Source organism: Periplaneta americana, chromosome 6 (assembly GCF_040183065.1).
Source record: "Periplaneta americana isolate PAMFEO1 chromosome 6, P.americana_PAMFEO1_priV1, whole genome shotgun sequence".
NCBI lineage: Eukaryota > Metazoa > Arthropoda > Insecta > Blattodea > Blattidae > Periplaneta > Periplaneta americana.
In genome coordinates, this window is record NC_091122.1 from 96,490,385 (window position 1) to 96,511,516 (window position 21,132).

The 21,132-nt window shown below is 36.1% G+C and overlaps 1 protein-coding gene across 2 annotated transcripts in view; it reads right to left on the reverse strand.

Annotated features, from left to right (window-relative positions):
• Nucleotides 1-10,953: 10,953 nt before the first annotated feature.
• The window catches only part of LOC138701514 (uncharacterized), a 37,605-nt gene continuing 27,426 nt past the window's right edge, over nt 10,954-21,132 (reverse strand). For both annotated transcript variants that reach the window (XM_069828483.1, XM_069828484.1), the window contains exon 4: nt 10,954-20,539. In XM_069828483.1, the coding sequence (XP_069684584.1) occupies nt 20,273-20,539 (267 nt within the window). In that variant the 3' untranslated portion in view covers nt 10,954-20,272. The remainder of the gene's footprint in view (nt 20,540-21,132) is intronic.

The following is a 21,132-nucleotide window of genomic DNA, read 5'->3' on the forward strand; positions in this document are numbered from 1 at the left end:
GTTGGCCTGAGTAGCGTAGTCGGTATAGCCTTCTGTGCTGAAAGTTGCGGGTTCTACCCCACCCCAGCTTGATGGCATTTAAGTGTGTTTAAATGCGACAGGCCTCATATCAGTCGATTTACTGGCATGTAAAAGAAGTCCTGAGGGAAAAAATTCCGAAACATTCGCGACGCTGATATAACCTCGGCAATTGCGAGTGTTGTTAAATAAACCATAATTTTTTTATTTTAACATTTACAATGACTTCAATATAAAAACAATAACAGAATGACATTTACAGAAGAAGGCGACGAGGCTTCTTAGACATTTCATCCAGTACTTCATAAGCTTTTACTTCTACATTTTTATGTATATACTGTAAATCAAGGCCAGTCCATTTAATCTGTCTGCTCTCATCTTGCTCCTCAAGTAAGTCTTCAAATACCGCAATGTTGAGAATGACCGTTCTTGTGTTGCTGTAGTTACAGGCAATGTGCAGAAAAGTTTCAGCGCCTTGCAAGTGCAGGGAAAAATAATTTCATTGCACCTGTTCCAAGATGATATAAAATCAGTAGGTATTAGGTGAAGATTTTTCTGATCAAGGAAATTTCTTCTCCACATCTTCAATTCATTGAAGAAAGACTCTGGTGATGCATCAACATCATTGGGCCACTGATTCACTATAGCCTGAACAGCAGTTTCTAAATCTTCATCTGATGCTCGCACTATGTTTTTAGGCAGAAAAGTTTGTATGGATTTTAGGATTCCCTTATAATTTAAAAACCTGTCCTTGAGCTGACTAATGAAATAGTCTAAGAAGAGAAGGAAAATTAAAAGCCTAAAGTACTCTTCATGACTCTCTGTCTTGAAGTAAGAATGCCGTGTTTGTCTTCCTGCAGTTCTTGGAATTTAACACTTTAGCAAAGAGAATTTACGTGGAAAACTCTCTAATTCCTATGTACATTCACGAATTAAAATTAATATTATTTTTGTTTCTTGTGTCGTATTTTTCTCAAAATTTCGGGAGGGGATATATCCCCTTAATCCCCCCCCCCCTTGCATCCGCCCCTGCACTGAATTCATGTGGATTTGAAACAAACATGTGAGTAAATATTAGCGAAATACAAACCTACTGGTATTACTATAACAGTTGAATTTATAGTGTGCTCGTAACAATATCAGAAGCTTACAAAATGGCAACTAACTACTCCACAAAGAATTCACGTACCGGGATATGAACAACACGTTTTTAGTGACTCGTTCATTAGCGCTACCTGATTTTAGTAGCCTACATTGGTAATTGTTGATTAGGAGACTAGTCAAAACATTAATTATCATTTCTCACACATTGGTAGATTAAATTATGAATGTAAAATCATGGACTTTGGAAGAGAAAGGAATGTTATTTTATTCAATAAAATAATCAGTGTGCAATAGCTCATTAGCACATTAAGAATGATGCCAATCGTAAAAGAATGTTTTCTATGATTTTAATTTACTTCTTTTGTGGTTTATGAATGGACAGTATAGAAGAATGTGTTCCAGATCTTCATCATGATTATTACACCACAGACAAGTAGGATTATCAGAAAGGTGAAATCAGCGTAGGTACAATTGTGTGACAATGTGACCTGTTCTGGCTCTGGTTAAAAATGTTTAAACATGTCTTGGCAAATTTTTGTACATCTCCAGGTCATTTGGTTTCTTTTGTATGGACTGTAAAATTTTTCCTTTGTCAGAAGAAGGCCAATTGTTGATCCATAGGTTTGTAAACTGAGAGTTTACTGAAGCGAAGGTACTGGATAGAGATATCACTTGAAGAGGTCTTGGTTGCAAATATGTTGCCTATTTTGCAATGTTATCGACTTTCTCATTTCCAGGTACACCACAATGACTAGGTATCCATTGAAATGTTACTTCCTTTTGGAGTTTTTTAAATTTACTTAGTTGTGTTTCTGAATGGGAATAATTCTATGTGCATATAGGTTTGGTACATATTTGATTATATTAAATATACCCCCCTTGGAGTACGGTAAGTATGCAAATAGATTTTTCAGAAATTTGAGTAATACACTGAAGTGCAGCATCAATAGCTAGCAATTCAGTGTCAAGACTGGAGAAGGATGAACATGGTATGAAGTAACTTTCTTAATATTTTGGAATATAATACCCTGCTCCTGATGTCCCATCATCAGTGTTTAGAGATCCATCTGTATGAATTTGAAGGCGATCTTTATATGTGCTGCAGATTAGTTCCATGGCATCTAACTTAAGAATGTATGGAGGATCATTTTTGGAATGATTTCCTGGAATTTGTATGCTATGTTCTGGAATCATCCAATTCCATGGAGGAATTTGGTTCACAACTTGAGTTTTAGCAATGAGTGTGTCTGTGATATAGAATGGTATTTCTTCTTTGTTTATTTTATAGAAATTACACAGGATATTATCTGACAGTTTGAAGAACATCTGAGATCTGGATGAGGCGATTTTAAATGTATTTTTAGATCCTTTTTTAATATATAGTGTCTGATTGATTGAATATTATATTCAATTTCTAGGGCAACAGTTGATGTGGTTTTTGGTACTCCTAGGCATAATCTTAAGGCTGAGTTTTGAAGAACAGAAATTTTTTGTAGATGAGTTGCTTACTGATGCTCCTTCCCATATTTCACATCACAGATTAATTTTGATCGTATATAAGCATTATAAAACAGACACATTGTCGTGATATCTGATTCCCATTCTTTATTAGCTATGACCTTCAAGAGATTTAATCGCGGTAGACACTGCAAAGCAACACTGGTTAAATGTGTTTTCTCTAAAAGTTTTTCATCAAATATTAATCCTTGGATCTTAGGAGTTGGATTGTACTGAAATTCTTGATTAATTCAATAAATGAGAGGTTTATAGTTTTTTAAGCTATATCTTCTTGTGAAGTTTTTGATTGTGAAACAGATAGATTCCATTTGGATGCTCAATTACTGATATCAGCGGCGGATTTTCAGGGGAGGCAAGGGAGGCCGTGCCTCCCCTAACATTTTACTAGAACACAATATGGCAGTAATAATTTCAGCTAAATTAAGATCACAGACAAGTTACAGCAAATGACGAACATTTTTCCTTTTACATTAATTTTACTATTCACTACGACTAAGAAGTAAGTTACGTAAAGTCGACCACATCCAGTCGGTGATGCCCGCTCGCTATACTGTAGGTAGTACAAATAATTCGTACAGAAAAATAACAGATAGCGTTATAACCTGCATAGTCGACATCTAGCAGCCTGCAGTGTCTATGCGAGAGCGGGAGAGAGGAGTCGGCTACATGATGCTACTACCGGTAACCATGACAACAGCAGTGCAACCAATAAGATAGCTGGTTAGAAGAGTGTTTAAACTTGACTAGAACGCGCGAGGGGAGCCGATTTCGAGACGTCCTACCCACCGCTGACAACTGTAATGCTTATAGTCACGACTGGTTTTGGCTGTATTGGGAAGCTCTCTCTCTTTCTCTCTTCTTGGTTTTAGAAAATTGAGTCACGTGTTGTTACTTTTCTCTCCCTGCGTAAAAGTTTTCATTTATGTTGTTAGATTTTCTCTTGTTTGCGGGTGTTCCTGTTATTTTATTCTTTTGTGTTACGAGATGTATCGAGAGTTTAGGAACAAATGCAGATTTGTCTCTAGCTTCTTCTAGTAGCAGTTATTCAATATGTTGTGACCTATTTGATCGGTTTGCTCAGAAAGGGGAACGTCTTGTTAATTTGCTGTAAAATTAGACTATGTAATAGTAATGAGCAAGACCCGGATTCTTAGGTTCGAATCAATTTTGTTGCTATCTCGTTACTCTCGAAATATTGCTTTTCTTGTTCGTTTTATTTAGCAAAGAGTAACATTCGTAGGTTAAGACTTACAGTGTCCTAAAGCGAGGCAATCTTTACCAATAATATTAACAGTATGTAGTTTATTTTTATTTTTTGCCGTAAAATCATATAGATTCCTAAACATAAGATTTAAAATCCTAAAACATAAATTGGAAAAAATAATTTTAATTTCTTAAAATCTATAAATTCTGCGCTTGGTAATGAGGTACGTCACAGGCCTTATATTTTTATATTCTCATCATTCACGTCTTGTTGGCCTCCTCAACTTTCAAACCCACTGGCCGCCACTGACTGATATTATTTACAGCTGTTTGTATAACTCTTAATGTTTATTTGGATCGTTGTTTGTAACCCATATTGTAACATCATCTGCATAGGTAGATATTATTGAAGAGATGGAGAATTTTTTGCCTAATTTTATCAGAGGAATTTAATAACATGCTGTTATGGATTTCATCATCTCCTGTAGCAGAATTGTGTAGCTCTGATATTGTCAAGTTTATTTCTTCAGTGGTAAAAGCATTGTCTGTTATATCATTATGATGAAAAATGAGTTGAAAATTACTTATAAGATATTGTTCTTTTCTTGTTCATATATTTAGGCCATCATAAATATTATTAATCAGCCTTTGGGCATAGTGTGAATTTAAGAATTCTGCCTTTTTAGCATTTTCTGTTATTATTGTTTGATTGTTATCTTTAAGGTGAGTGTTGTGTTCATAACTCTTGCTCTCTATGGCTTTAAATCTTTTTCATATAGTTGTGGGTGGAGTATTTGGGTTTAGGGAGCCAACAAATTGCTGCCAGCTTGTTCTTTTGGCTTCAAGAATACTTCTTCTGAAGTTTGCCCTTGCTTTATTATATTTTATTTTGTCATCAACTGTCCTCTTTTCATCCATTGTCACCGAGCAGATTGCTGTTGTTTTCTCATGTAAGTTGAACCATTATTCCACCAGATATTCATAGGTCTGCAAGGCCACTGGCGTAGCTCAGTCGGTTAAGGCACTTGCCTACCGGTCCCAAATTGTGTTCGGGCGTGGGTTCGATCCCCGCTTGGGCTGATTACCTGGTTGGGTTTTTTCCGGGGTTTTCCCCAACCGTAATGTGAATACAAGGTAATCTATGGCGAATCCTCGGCCTCATCTCACCAAATATCATCTCGCTATCACCAATCTCATCGACGCTAAATAACCTAGTAGTTGATACAGCGTCGTTAAATAACCAACTAAAATAAAAAATAAATAAAATAGGTCTGCAAGACTGTTGTTTGATAGTGGGAATAGACTGTTTTGCTGCAGTTATGATGATATCAATGATTTCTAAAGTTCTGGAATCAATAGTTTTTTGAGACAATGTTGTTCCATCATTAAAATTGTTAAATCTTGCAGTTTCAATATGGAACTTACACCAGTTTGCGGACTTTATTTTCCATTTTGTTTTAGGTAGCATGTTATCTGGCGAGTTATTTGTAGAGAATGAGAATTTAATATAAACAGGAAGATGATCACTTGACAGATCTTCCCCAACACTTAGTTCTTGAAGTTATCATATATGTTAGATGAACAGAAAGAGAGATCTAGAGTACTTGTAGATCCTGTACTTGCACACTGATATGTTGCTGTTTTGTTGTCATTAAGTAAAATGATGTCATTATTCAGGAACCATTTGTAGATCATGTTTCCACATTGATTTGAAGGTCCATTATTCCATAAGTGATGTTTACTGTTAAAGTTACCAACCATAATAAACTTGTGATCAGATGGGATCAATAATTGAACAATATTATCGTTCTAGCATCTCTCAGTGAAGTACCTACCCAGAGATCCGACTGAGAAACTAGTATAGTATAGTATAGTATAGTATAGTAGTAGTATAGTATTTATTAGCTGTCGTTATAGCAAAAGCTAATGACATTGTCAAATTACACGTGTGAAATTATAGTGCAAAAATGAAAATTATTCTATTACAACACTAAACATAAAACAAAATGATCACAAATACTCCTTAGAGTTTACAATTGAGAGTCAAGATTATCAAAATTAGGCTAATATCTAGATGAAAATTGTAACACACTGATCACAGATATTGATTTGATTAACAATTTATGAGAATTTCCTAATATATTACAGAATAATAATACAATTCAGAGAAAGAAACCTAAAAAATATCAACAGCTTGCTTTTCTGATTCAAAATATTCTTGTACAGAATAGAATGGGTTTCTAAGAAGCCACGTTTTCACTTTGACTTTGAATATGTCAAGTGACACTTCCTGTGCTTCCTGTGGTAACATGTTGAACATCCTACAGCCCAACATGTTAGGACTACTTTTAACTTTGGATAGTCTGCAAAATGGTATGTCCAGTTTTTCTTTATTCCGAGTATTATACTCATGTTTATCCATCCTACTGGTGAAGCCATAAAGATTTTTCTTGATGTAAAGAAGGAGTTCCAGAATATATTCATTAACAACTGTTAAGATGGACTATTTTACCTCCAGAGAATTTTACACTGAAGAACTCCATGTATCATAAGCTTTAGATTGTGAAAAATATAGTAGAACTGTGTTGGTGTTAATGCAGCTTCTGTGGGTACCTCTTTGTTATTTGTTTGCTTAAACAACAAGTTTAAGCCCCTTCACCACGTCAAGGTGAGTATCCACGAGGGGGAATGTGCACGTAATGAAAACAAGCAAAATTAATAACACAAGTATTTACAAAATATAATAAATAAGGTAATAACTTTATATCTGAATATTTTTATAAATATGATGGTGAATGATTGCTACAGAATCAGCGCTAATGCTTTCTGTGAGAGAGTAGCTGGAAGAATTCCATGGTCTGACAATAGATGGTTCAACAGGCACTAAAAAACAAATCTCTGACAATAAATTAACAGATGTGATACTGTTTTCTAAACTTTTCTTTAAAGAAAGGGATGTAGCTTTCATAAATTGTTATCTTTTCTTTATCCACTTCTTGAGCCTGGTCTTTATTTTTTTCATATCGTACTGTCAAGTCAATTATATGATTCTTTCTTAAAAGCAATAATATCTGCAAGCAGTTGGCCTCTTCCTTCAATTGCATAAACTACTTTTTAACAATGAAATTCTTTGCTATTCAATATATCGGTGAGAGCATGTTTAACTTAGTTATATCTATATATAATAAGGAGAGAATTAAAGGGACCACTGGCGGATGGTGGGTTTTAAAGTTGAGGAAGCCAAGACGTGACTGATGAGAGGTTATATTTTATGTAGGCCTATTAAACATTTAGAGCCTGTCACGTACCTCATTACTATTACATAATTGTACAACAGATTTACTCGAAGATCCAATCAATTAGGTTACAACATATTGAACATCTACTACTAGAAGAAACGAAAGAAAAATTTGCAATTATTTCCAAAGTATTAATATTTTTAATACACTGTATAAATAAATATATCTCATAACACAAAAGAAAAATTAATAGGAACACCTGCAAACATGAAAAAAAAATCAGCAAACTTTTATGTAGGGAGACAAAACTAACAATACATGACGCGATTTTCTAAAGCTAAGAAAACAGAAAGAGTGTGTGAGAGAGAGAGAGAGAGAGAGCGAGCTTGCCAATACAGCAGAACATAGCCAGTAGCAGCCGAGATTAGTGGCACACTTGTCAGCGGTGAGTAGAATTTCTCCAAATTCGCCTCTTCTCGCAGGTTGTAGTCATGTTTAAACACTCTGCTAACCAGTTATCTTATTGGTTGAAATGCTGTTGTCATGGTCACTGGGAAGGAGAGTCATATACTTGTCTCTACTGTCCCGCTTTTACATAGACACTGCAGGCTACTTAATGTTGATTGTACAGGTTACAGCACTATCTGTTTTCTTTTGGTAACGAATTATTTGTACTGTCTATAGTGAGCGGGCATCACCAACTGGATATTGTCGGCTTGACGTAACTTACATCTTAGTTGTATTGAATAGTAAAATTAATATAAAAGGAAAAATGTTCGTCATTTGCTGTAACTTGTCTATGATCTTACTTCACCTGGGATTAATACTGTCATATTGCATTCTGGCAAAATATTAGGGGAGGCTGCCCTTAAAATCCGCCACTGAAAGGGACCTGCTCCGAGTACATGGCTTGGTGTTTCATTCTTCTCGTACATCTTCTTGAAAGGACAGTACCATTAATCCCTTCTTTATTACCTGGAATCCCTCAAAGACTGGCATAATTGACATTTAATTTGTGTATGGATGTCTACTGCGAAGAAGTTAAATGGATTTTATCAGAGATGAAATTGTTGGCATACGGATATTTAACAAAGTATTTTACAACAACACCTAGCCAAGGCATTGATGATAACTCTTCATATGATTGCTGTCTTAAATGCTTCAAAATTTGTTTTGCATTTCGATTCACAAAATTATTTTCAGGAACAGTATCCAGTTGGGCTAAACTTCAATTAATTTATTTTTCGAAGTCAGTAATTTGCTGTACTGACCGATGGATAATCATATCTAGGCAGGGGAATTTTAATTAGTGATGCAGTTTGAAGTGGATAGGTAAGTGTAGGAAATGTATCTGATTTGAAGTTTTCATGTTCGAGGAAAAGTTTGAAAAAGCGAAACGTAGTTGAGCTTTTTTAATTTCCAAGAATTGAAAGAAAACATACCGCTCGTGTATCGTACATTATTTTATGCGAAGATCGTTTATTACATACCTGAAAGAGGAATTTCTAATTAGTTGCAATGAAATCTCCATCTTGGTTTCTGTTCAATGACGGCAAATTTGCAAAACAAAAATATCTATCTTCAACATTGTTGCTTTAAAATGTTTTCTGTGTATACTATACTCCAGCAGGCCGTGATATACGTCTGTCTTGATGAGTCTGGAATCTTGTTGATTTTTTCACGGCTTCCTTAATGTTAATGTTAATCACGAATGCAGTAACTTTAGTGGAGTTGTAGAGTTTACTTAATTTTTGTAAATATTTAAAAACAATAAATAATTAACAGTGCAATTTAGGTGAAATTGCAGTGGTAAGTTTCCAATTTATAATTATTACTATATTGAACGTCTCTAAAAATAATATCTTAAAAGCCTAAAACAGTAAAATCAATATGTCACTTAAGTGGTAAGAAAAGGGAAATTGTTGTATGTGTTAGGTTGGGAATACTGAATGTGGAATTTTAGACTTTTCGCGCATTGGTTTTGTGCGGAAACCAAGCAAATACGCACGATCTCGCACAAAAGTTTTTTTTTCTTACACAGTGTAATGGATTTAATAATATTCTATTTTTAATTAATTCATGTTAAGGGGTGATATGTCTTGCAATACATGTGGCTAGGTTTTTATTTTGTAAACAAATGTTATCATCAACCTCTGATTGAGGTACTGGCTGATATGTGCATCCAGCAAGTAAGTTCGAATCGCGTCCAAAGATGGCATGACTAGTTAGACGGGAATGTGCATGTGTAGCAGTAGAGAGGGGATATGTGGGAATAATGCAGTGCAGTTTGTCTTGTGATGGCAGTAGTTATTCCACAGCCTAGGAGAAAATGGCTGCACTCATATTGTCTCCCACCAACTGCGAGATTCGTGCAGTTATTTGATTTCTGCATGTTCAGAAGCAATCTCCAGCAGAGATTCACTGCCAATTGTGCAATGTGTATGGACCCGACATTATGAGCGACAGTATGGTGAGACGATGGTACAGGCAATTCACTGAAGGCCAAACCAATGTGCACGAACTGATGGAGAGTGTGTGGCAAGCAGTTTTGCAGAACCGGCGCTTCACAATTTCGGAACTCTCTCGTCAATTCCCCCAGATGTCTCACTCATTGCTGCACGAAATTGTCTCCCAGTGGGTTGGTTTTCGGAAAGTGTGTGCAAGGTGAGTGCCAAAGCACCTGACAGATGAACAGAAAATGGCTACAGCATTGACATTCCTCTAGCAGTATGCAGAGAAAGGTTAGGTGACGAATTCCTCGACAATGTTGTCATTGGGGATGAAACATGGGTGTTGCATGCCACATCAGAAACAAAACAATAATCCATGCATTGGCGGTATACTGGTTCACCTGTGGGGACCAAATTCAAGCAGACAATCTCTGTCAAAAAAATCATGTCAACTGTCTTCTGGGATCGACGTGGTGTCCTCATGTGCGAGTTTTTACCGCGAGGAGAGACAGTTAATGCTGAGCAGTATTGTCAGACATTGCGAAATCTGAGGAGGCCAATCCAGAACAAGAGACGTGGCACACTGACAAGAGACATTACGTTTTTGTACGACACTGCACGACCCCATACAGCCAACGCCATATGGAATCTGTTGCTTCAGTTTGGATGGGAGATCTTCGACCATCCACCCTACAGCCCCGACCTCGTGCCAAGTGAGTTTCATTTTTTCCGTCTCATGATGCGCTTTCTGGCAGGAAAACGTTTCCACAACAATGCTGAGGTACAGACAATAGTGACTTCATGGCTCCAGACGTTGGCGGCACACTCCTATGACACAGGCATACGAACTTGGTGCACTGGTATGATAAATGCCTAAATAACGGTGGTGACTATGTTGAGAAGTGGCCAGTGAATCTCTCTAAATAGTGCAATAAATATTTCTTACTTATGGATGTTTTTGTTTTCTTTATCGGACATTGGAACTTACTTCCTGGATAAACCTCGTATTATCAGGCAGTACATCTCACTTGACGATATATGTCAGAGGAAGAACAATATTGTTTGTATACATCTGAAATCTGATTAGTGTAATATGCGATGTATGCAATGGAGGGGGAAAGGAACTGGCCAGCTTACCCAATTATCTCCTGGCCTAGTTTCCTCATGAGGGATGCCATATTGGTGTCACTTGTGAGGTTCAAACCTGTCTTCGGACAGCTGACTAAACAACAACAACGTTTCAATAATCGTCACAGTTCTGTGGGATGAATTAAAAACGATAATTCAAGCTCTTCTATATGTTATGAATCTTAATACATCAATGCAGGGAATTTCGAATTGTGAGATAGCCCTTGTGTTGTTACATTTTCCATATTAGCCATATCAGTAGTTAATATGTTTCACAATAAAAAGACAAATAATAATATTTGAAAATTTTTATTACTGTAAAATATGATCTTAGAGATTTAATTCTCTAGCAAAAAGATCTTCTGAACACTAGCTTACAATCTCACTATAAGTTTCTTCTGTGGTATACCACATTTACTTGCAAACGATGAAACATTTCTTTGGTCTTAATGTACGAAAACTTTGCAGTTTGATGAAAATTTCCCTTGTAACACATTTATTCAAAGATGAAGGCTAAATTACGAATGTTTCACTACAAATTGTTTCACTACAAATACAGTAAAAAATCTGCATTTTCAAAATAGACAAGCAGGCCCACTATAGATGTTACATAATATGATACCCATGTTTGGTGAATAATAATTGGTTTATTTAATTAGATGAAATCACAACATGTAAGTATGTTGCTACCTACAACAACAAATCCTATTACACTAGTAATGTCGTAACTAGGGGTTGCCAACATTTTTTTAAGAAAATACGGGAGACTAAGGAAACTGCAGAATTTCACATAGAAAATTGACAAATTATTTAATTCAATAATTATAAGAAGAAAAATTAAGTCCCTCCCCCTCTTCTCTCTCCCTCGCTCAGCATTACTACTTGGTAAACTTAGAATAAAACTCACCAGTTGTTCCAAATTTCCAACATTAACATTTTTTTATTTTAACCTGATCAGCATTGAAAACCAAACCATTTCTGCCAAGCATTTACAGTACCTTCTATAGAGGCTGCACATTTTAATGCATCTCTGGAACAACGAAATTCATCATGTATATCATCTTCATTCACGGCAAAATCAAATGTTTGAAATGAAGCTTCTACATTATGAAAAAAATAAGGGAGGAAAATGCTTGAAGAGAAGAAAATATGGGAGCAGGGAGACTATAGAAAATTACTGCCAAATATGGGAGATCCCAGGAAATATGGTAGGGTTGGCAACCCTAGCCGTAACACACAAATGGAAAGTCAGCCTTAGCTGCATTTTTGCAAGTAGATTTATGCACTAGTATGTAAAAGGCCAATGAAATATTATGGTGGGTAACTCAAATCATCATGCAAGTAAATGTATCATGATTATTCACTATAATCCTTTCATATAACAAAATAATTTTATACATATCACATAAAATAGCAACATTTCTAAAAAATATCTGCTTTATTTTTTACCTTAAACAATTTAATTCAATATATTGTGCTAAATTAGGAAGAAAGCAATTGTGGATTATTTAGGGAAAGTGTAGCTTGAACTTTTCTATTGCTGGTGACGAATACATTATGAATCTCAGAAGGTTTTCGAAGACTGTATCTAATTCGATACCTGGGTGATCAAAACGAGGGGGAACAAGAAAGATACAAGTATGCACCCTGTTACAACAGATTTTTTAGTACTAAAAGCTAATATTCCAACTATCTACATTTATAAACAAACAAGCAATACACCCAACTCTGGTATAAATAATACCACTGGGTTTGTAACAAATCATGAAATTCTGTGTACACTACTTAATTGACGAAGTTCGCGCCATTCCATATCCCATACTACTGACTACAGCTTCTGCTGACGTAGACTTGTGAGTGGTGCTCGCTTTTCAGATTCAAGTTCAAATGAACAATCTAAACTATTATTTACAAATCGCAAGCAAGTTTCACTAGATTCATTCTCCAGTCTTTGTGACCCAGTTTTCTTCCGTTAGGTTTCTGGGTGTTGTGAACAAGGTCTCAAAACAGTTCTAACCTAGTACATCACATCTAGTCAAGTATACTCGGTGTCATTTTTCTAACTTTTAGGATCTAAAATCCGTTCCTTGGGCTACCTCATTCAGTATAATAAATTTAGTCATTTGTACAGCTGGCATCAGCGTTTTTGGCGTGTGACCTAGATATATAGTGCCCAGTTTGTGAGCATGTTGCTAGTGTAGATGAGAATGGTACCACTTCCTATACACATCGCATCAGCCATTTGCCAAACACAATTGTCAGGCTGACTGTGGCAAATGTAAAACATTCGCACTTAACGTTCCCATTACTTATTTCACACGCCAAAAACGGTGACACAGACTGTAACAACTGTAATGAACAGGACATCTTTCTCGCTCTGACCCTATTTTTGTTCAACATGAAACGAAATGTTGAGATTACTACATTCGTCATCAACAATGAAAAAAGTTCAATCTATATCTCTTTTAAATTCAGTACTGGCAAGTATGAGGACCAATTATTCAAGGCTGTCTTCAATACCAGGCTTTCTAGTACAAGATTCTGAAGTACATTATGTGGAACTATTTGCGTGATATTCATTGAATATAATTTCCTGAGTATTTTAAAGGTAGTTCTGCATTAAAACCAAAATTAATTAAGACATCATTGATACAATAAAATAACGAGACTTTACCTCCCTGATAAGAGACTTATATGTTTTATGGCTACCAAGTCTAGTGGGCACACAGTACCGGTAGCATCGCAGTTAAGGCATAACACTGCATGCCAGAAGGTAGCATATCCGATTCCCAATAGGGTTATGAATTTTTCCCACTGATCTAATCCTTCCAGCCGCACTATGACTCTAGGGTCTACTCAGCTTCTAACAGAAATGAATATCAGGAGCATTTCTTCTGGGATAAAAGAAGCGAGCACATGGGACTGACATCCCTACTGCCATTAAATGCAAACTGTCTTTAAAGATGGGGACCTTAAACTCTTGTCTTCCTCTAGGCCGATTTGGCCTGCCATGGAGTTAACTCAGTGGCGGCTCCTGCATATTTCTTAAGAGGAGGAAAGAAGTTAACAGCACTAAATGACACCTTCTTGAATGAAACATGCATACATCTAAGACCAGGTAGTGTTGGGGTTGGCCGTCCCTTCTGTATAGCAATAATCTGTTCTTGTAAACTGAGTTTCCTAAATTGTCCAAAATATATTATGTTTTCACTTCCATTCATTGTTGAATAATTGCACAAATTAACAATTACAAGGAAATTCACAACCTCGTAGCATTTTTCGAGCACACTACAGCATCACATGTGTTGGAAAAGACTATAGCTACTAATTCGTAACCGGAACCGTTTTACGGAAATGGAAATGGGAATGGGAAATAATCTGAGGAAAGCGAGAGCACTGCACCCACCCACGTGGTCTGTGTTGCCACATGTACATTTTACAAGTTCAGTATCACATGCTTTTGAAGAATATCAGTTCTTGTAAAGTCATACTATCATTATTGTTCAAAGCTGCTGGTGGCCGATTAATTTTTTATGTTAAAAATGATGTAGTTTGGAGTACCTACTTTCAGTTTCAAATATATTTGTACAAAACTGACAACTTGGCTGTTGCCCTGTCTAGTAAACAATGAATAGAAGTGAATTTCAGGGGCCAACTACGTAAAACTACTTCCTCTTTGTTTTACATAAACCCGAATTTAATTTTCAAATATCCACGAAAGTTTCAAACCATGAATAGTAGCCTATATAAAGTGCAATGAATAATAGTTTTGATTTATAATTTAAAAAAAAAGTTTACATGGTGTCTTTCATAGCATTGAGTTAAAACTGTTTTTGTCGTGTCTCCTCCTAAATGTGTTATAGTCCGGTTGAATGCAACATCGTTAGGTGGCAGCGGTAGCGAGATTGCTGCACGACCAGTCGGTTTCTATTTCCCGCCCATGACTGATTCAGAGGAGGATCTCCTCCCTCTCCTTTCATTTACTTGCTTTAAAACTCTGCTTCTTTCTCTGGCTGCTACTGCGCTGTTGTCTGTGTGTGTTAACTGCAGTAGAGGAGGAATGGAGTACCTTTCCTCTACACAGACAATCTCGCATCTTTCTCACAGTTTTCTACAGCACATGAGCACGCGTCATTTAAAACTCGATCAACCGAGTTTTTCTTATAGCTGTGAACTTAAAAATTATCGAATCTTCCTCGAATTTCAAGGCACATATTTTATTTGGTATTTACTTACAAAAGAAGAAAATGTGAGGACGACGTTCCTCCCTTCCCTCCCCCGAGGAACCGCCACTGAGTTAACTTTACCTTTACCATGTCTAGTAGAGTTTTAAAAAAAATTCTGTATTAAAACCAAAATTAAGGCATCATTCACATTATAAAATGCATTACCTACCTGATAACAGATCGAAATATTTTTTATGGACACCATGTAGGAGTATCATTTTATTTGAGAACACATTCAACTACAGAGGTTATTCAGCGTCGAACATCAATGTAGGTAAGAAATTACTGATTTTGCCTGGAGAACTGTTATCAGGGACAGAATTGTTGATTCTGAACCCACGAACCTCGGATCAATGGCCAGCATAGTAACTGCTAGACCACCAAAGATGGGGACACCATATGACAAAGGAAGACAAAATTCTTTACTGTCAATTATGCTTGCACACTTATAGAATACTTCACATTTCCAGATTTTATCTTTTGCTATAATTTCAGTTTTTTTCTTTAGAATGCATTATTACGTGGCGGCAGCGGCGGCGGTGGCGGTGGCGGTGGCGGTGGCGGTGGTGGTGGTGGTTGCTCTGGCACTAAAATAATTTATCTTGTAATAGTAATTCAGTGACTGGTAATAATGGCGTATACCCTTATATGCCAGTTTTCCGACGATCAAGGGATTAGATAGTTGAATGCATATAGTACACTGTAGTAAATTTTTGTAAGTCTAGCTTCGATACGTAACACAGGGCACAATGTTACACGTTTATGTTGAACAAGTGAACACGCCTACTACAGCGGCAGTCACATACTGTTGCAAGTCATACTGAAGTAGGCTAGCATTCGATGTTTAGGCCTACTTCAGGTTGTCAGTTGCAGCAGTGAATCATGACCGAAAATATGGGGGGGGAAAAAAAAAGCTTGTGAACAAAACTAACTTGAAAACCGAAGAAAGGAAAATAAACAGAAACAGTGGCAAATCATACACAACTTGTACAGGCAAGGAAATGGAAAAGAAGTCATTTACACCGGTAAGAAGATGGTGTATGAAAATGTGTACACATGAAATTTCAAAGGATGATCAACTCTCCATTTTTAAACGTTTTTGGGAGACATGGGTTCGAAATTATAATATCATTTTATTACTTCTTGCCTTGAAAGAGTGAATCTAAAAACGAAGAAGCTTCATCATTAAAGAATAGGGATAATGTGTGGAAATATAGTGTTTTATGTAATGAGGATAAAAAAATTGATGTGTGTCGAAACTTTCTATTGAGTCTATTGCAAATTTCAGAGAAACAATTAACAACAGTTCCGAATAAACTGGTTTCAGGTGACATCCTCAATGATAAAATGGGTATACACTTAAATCGTCCTCATACAATCATGATTCAAAAGTATATAAACAACTGCAATACAGTACATCAGGTGTATTTTCAGCTTGAACTCATAATCTGCATCATTTGTTTCCTTCAACATTTAGAAGACGGGAATGGAAGTGTCGCAGCTGAAACTTTTGGGTCCAACACAAATGAACCCAGTGCCTTTGTAACCCTCCAAGACGAAGGACTTAAGAGACCTCTTACTGTTTTAGATGAAGATGGCCAAAGTTGGCTGAACTCAGTGCTGAATAAAGGCAGGACATCACCACACAATGGTGACTCTAATAACAATAGTAATGATGCATAAAGAACAAAAAGACATACCGTATAAGAACAAGAAAACCATAAACTAAAAATTTTGTAGGCCTTTTGTGTAATTATTCAATATTTTTATTTAATATATATTTTATTTTGAACTTATTTTATTCCACTTTTTAAGACAAAATTATTATTAGTAAAGTACGGGATGTTCCCATATGTAATTAATTTGATGCAAAGTTAGACACCTAGAACATCAGAGTAATTAAAAACAGTACTAAAACATATTGTCGCCGGAAAAAGGGCATATAGAGAGTTCCATATTATATTTATTTACGAATAGCAAAACATACTACTTGTAGTTATGTTTCAATAATTTTGTTTTAAATATCCTCGAAACTATTTAACAGTACTGAAAAACATTTTCGACACAACTATGATGAACCTGACAGATTACAAACACCTTATTCGGGTGATGTTCTCAATTATAAAATTGCAGTCCACAGTTCTCCAAGAACTGGTAATTTTTCAATCAGATAATAAGTGTAATGAAGGCAAAAGAAATTCGGCGTTAAAAAGAGCAATTAATTAAAACAATATTTGCGTTTTAATATCAAGTCCGTAACATGGAAAAGACGATGTACACATTTTACTTTTGTGGGAAAAATGAAGTATCGGTAGGCCTACTTAGCAACTCATAGATAGTCACTTGTTTGTTACTCAGTTACTTACATACTGTTAGGAACAGCTTGGTTATACTACTTAAAATGTATGTAGAGTTTTTGTTGATGAAATTTAAACGAAAATACCCAATATATTTTTTTTTAGCCTCAGTGTTATTTGGTATGGATTTTGAAGGCCATCTCCCATTTGAAACTGATAATTAAATATCTACTTTTTCTTTTGCTTATCCATGTAAAGATACGACTATCAAAATTGTTATACATTGTCTAACTGATCTAATGTCTACTTTTAATATGCCTTTTTATATTTGCACTGACCAAGAAACAAACTTTTTGTCAAAGGAACTTAAAGAATTCCTACTGTTTCATGGATAGCTACCAGTCACACCTCCAGATATAATCCACAAGGAAATGGACAGATAGAGCGTTACAATAGGATTATTTGGAGAACAATTACTCTTGCTTTAAAATCAAAACAGATGTTCATAAAACAATGGAAACATGCTCTGCCTGACACACTGCATTCTATCAGCTTTTTATAAACTGAAACTAATAAAACCCCTCAAGGGCGTATGTTTCATCACCCTCATTGCTACTCTAATGCTCCCTCGTTAATGCTACCAGATATTGTACTAATGAAGAAACATTTGCATTAGGGCAAATATGATTCTCTAGTTGAAGAAGTAGAAGTGATAGAAACAAACCTCAATATACTATTGTCAGAGAGTCTGATGGGAAAAAGATTACTGTTTCTATCAAGCACTTAGCTCCCGCAGGCAATTCTCTGGATATTTGTGTTGAATCTTCACCACCAAATATCACTGGTTCTAAACAGATATATTAGATATTTTCATTTCAACTTTATAAAAAATAGTATGAAAACATAGTGATTCCTCATACAGCCAATGCCACTATTTCTGGCGTGTGAAATAAGTAATGGGAACATTGAGAGCGAGTATCTTATCTTTGCCACAAAATGTAGGCGAGAAAGCTGACAACTGTGATTGGAAAACTGCTGAAGTCACATCTGTTTAGGAGGTGGTGCCACTCTCAGCCAAAGCGGCAACAGATGCCACTGACTGGACAGTGTACTCAAGGACAAATTCCAGAAACGCGAAGTGTGAGTGTCTTGCCTTTGACGCAGTGGGCGGATTGCTGACGTGCAAGCATCATTCTCAGCTGCTCTGGCAACAAGTGCTCACTGGCTGGTTTTTTACTCAAGGACACGCACCAAAAACTTTAGCACCGGCTATAACAAATATTGAGTTGCACTGGTACTTAAGGGAGCCTTGTTCGAAATGTTGTACTGACATATTTTGTTACATGTAGTCCCAAAATGCTGTAAAAATGTTTTAGCTCTAACTGCTATAAATCTATCTTTTGAAACTCAATGCCAGTATTAAAATTGAAGGTCTGTTACTCAATATTCAATACTCAGTACGTTTCTCCAGTTCATGAATGAAACGTCTACAACTTGATTAAATCACAATACAAATTAGACGTAATATGAGCTCTACTGTGCTAAATTAAATTGAATCATTTTATCACAGGTAATACAATGTCATTAATTTATCTGAAACTATTATACAAATTAATCTCAAAATAGGGGTGTAAGTGTTTTCGTAAGAATAGTGACGGAACTTTTCAACTGTTCGATTGTCTAGTTATTTCAGTTTTATGGTACAGCTCAGACCTGTAGTGACAAACAGGCTACCTAGAAATAAATTTTCCACCTTATATAAATAACAAAACCGCTGAGGAAAGAGCAAGGACTACATACAATCAACGTAGTTATTAATGGATCTGGCTTTAAGGGAACTGTGGACAAAGATAATATGAACCAGTATCAAGAATAGTTGCCGTATTATACAAAGGCTAGCCAGAAGTAGTGCATGGATATAACAATCCTCCCTCTACATTTAAACAGTCCACATTCTTTTCTCTGCCAGTTAAAAAAAATAAAAAATAAAAAAATAAAATTTTTTCTGCAATGATTCATTACTTTCCTGTATCTGCTGACATAATGTTATTTCTCACACACAACTACTAAGGCAGGATCTCTCACAAAACGTGTGGGTTTGACTTAACAACATGGGTCCCAGTCAAGACTCCATGCACTATCACTGTGTATGCATAACCGATATCAACTTCAAATATCTCGATTCATTCATTCAGTGCTCTGCCCAAGGGTAGGTCTTTCACTGAAAACCCAGCTTTCTCCAATCTTTCCTATTTTCTGCCTTCCTCTTTGTCTCCTCATATAGTCCATATATCTTAAAAATATCTCGATAATATAGTTATTGGTACATAATAAGTGGATGGGGTACTTACTTTACATGCAATGGCGGTTAAATTAAATGTCCATTACCACAAGAATTACTTTCGACATAACTGTACGGTCATAGTAAGAACACACATTTAAATCAGATGGACTCAAAAATGAAACATATGTAAACACTAATATGGGAAGGAAAACAATCACACCGATATATAAAAATCACGTGATCTCACAATAAAATAAATGTAAACATTGATTTAAGTTCCAATCAAACTTATGGTACCTATTACTATTGAGATTTAGTTTAGAACATTGGTCTCAACTATGATGGCCTCAAACACTGCACAACTAAATAACTTTTTCGAACAGATTTCCAGCACACAGTTCATTCACAGCTGACTTAAAATACTGCTGTTGTTTCCTTCTTATGCTTTTCAAATACATCCTTCATACTTTTTTCTTGATTATTGATAACAAAATTAGATTCATACAAGAAATGTAAACAACAATTTTATCGTATTTTTGTTGAAATCAGTCTTCTCTATACCAACATTTCAAGTTACAGACACTTGAAATCCATCCACACTGTAAACCAATACCAAATTGTGCACCACAGTCCATGCTATCATGGTAACACTTACACACATGATACCTGACTAAGCACACCATTCTGCTGGGGAAGTAGAAAAAGATGACGGATAGTCAAAAAGTAATGGGAGTACTACCCTATCTAATACTTTCGGCTAGCTCTTGTACAGCAAAGGTACTCAAAGATTGTATTACCACAGTTGTTAAGACAGCAGACTGTCCATAATCTGCCGGAAGTGTTGCATACAATTGAAGTGGCTCAGCTTCTCCTGAATGGCAGTTGAGAGTTGTTCTTCCACAGCATTCACTATCTTGCCTCTGTAACTTCCTTGTGCACAGTTAGCAATGAAGGACAGGAGCCAGCCAAAGCCATCCCACCCGGTGAGAGCAACAGAGATGCCACTGAGCTGCGTCACCTTCAAGCTGTCCAGTGATGCTTTGCATGTCTCGTTCACATACGACAGCGATATCTGTACAAAGTTAAGAAATCTTTTAACAAATCTTTCTGCCCAACCAAAAATTACGTTGAAAATATTCCTGCATTTTTTATATTTACAGTCAACTTCGGTTATAGTGAACTTCTGTGGACCAGCATATTTCGTTCACTATATCGGAGGTTCACTAAAACCGAAGTGTCTGTTTTTATAGTACTGACATTGCTGCACATACATTATTAATGCCCATTTGGGTCAGACCACGTTCAATATCAGTATTAATGTTACACTTTATGGTTCGACATCCTGATGTTTACAGTTCGAAACTTCAATCTAATCTGGTCATGTAGGTAGTAGGCATTGACCGATTTCGCATCTCTTCCCACTAGAGGTATGCTACTATGTACTCAGTCTTGGAATTTCCCTGGGTTCACTTTTACAAAGATGTGGGAGGAAGGATTGAGAACCATTATACTGCAATCCTTCTTATATTTAACCTTTCGTCATCACTATACTTCCTTTTACAAAAGAAAACACTTTCTCTTCCTATTCTTCTAATAACCTTTCTCAAAAGGGCTAGTTGACCTTACTGTATCTTCTTTAGACTGTGGTACGACTGTCTAGCAAAG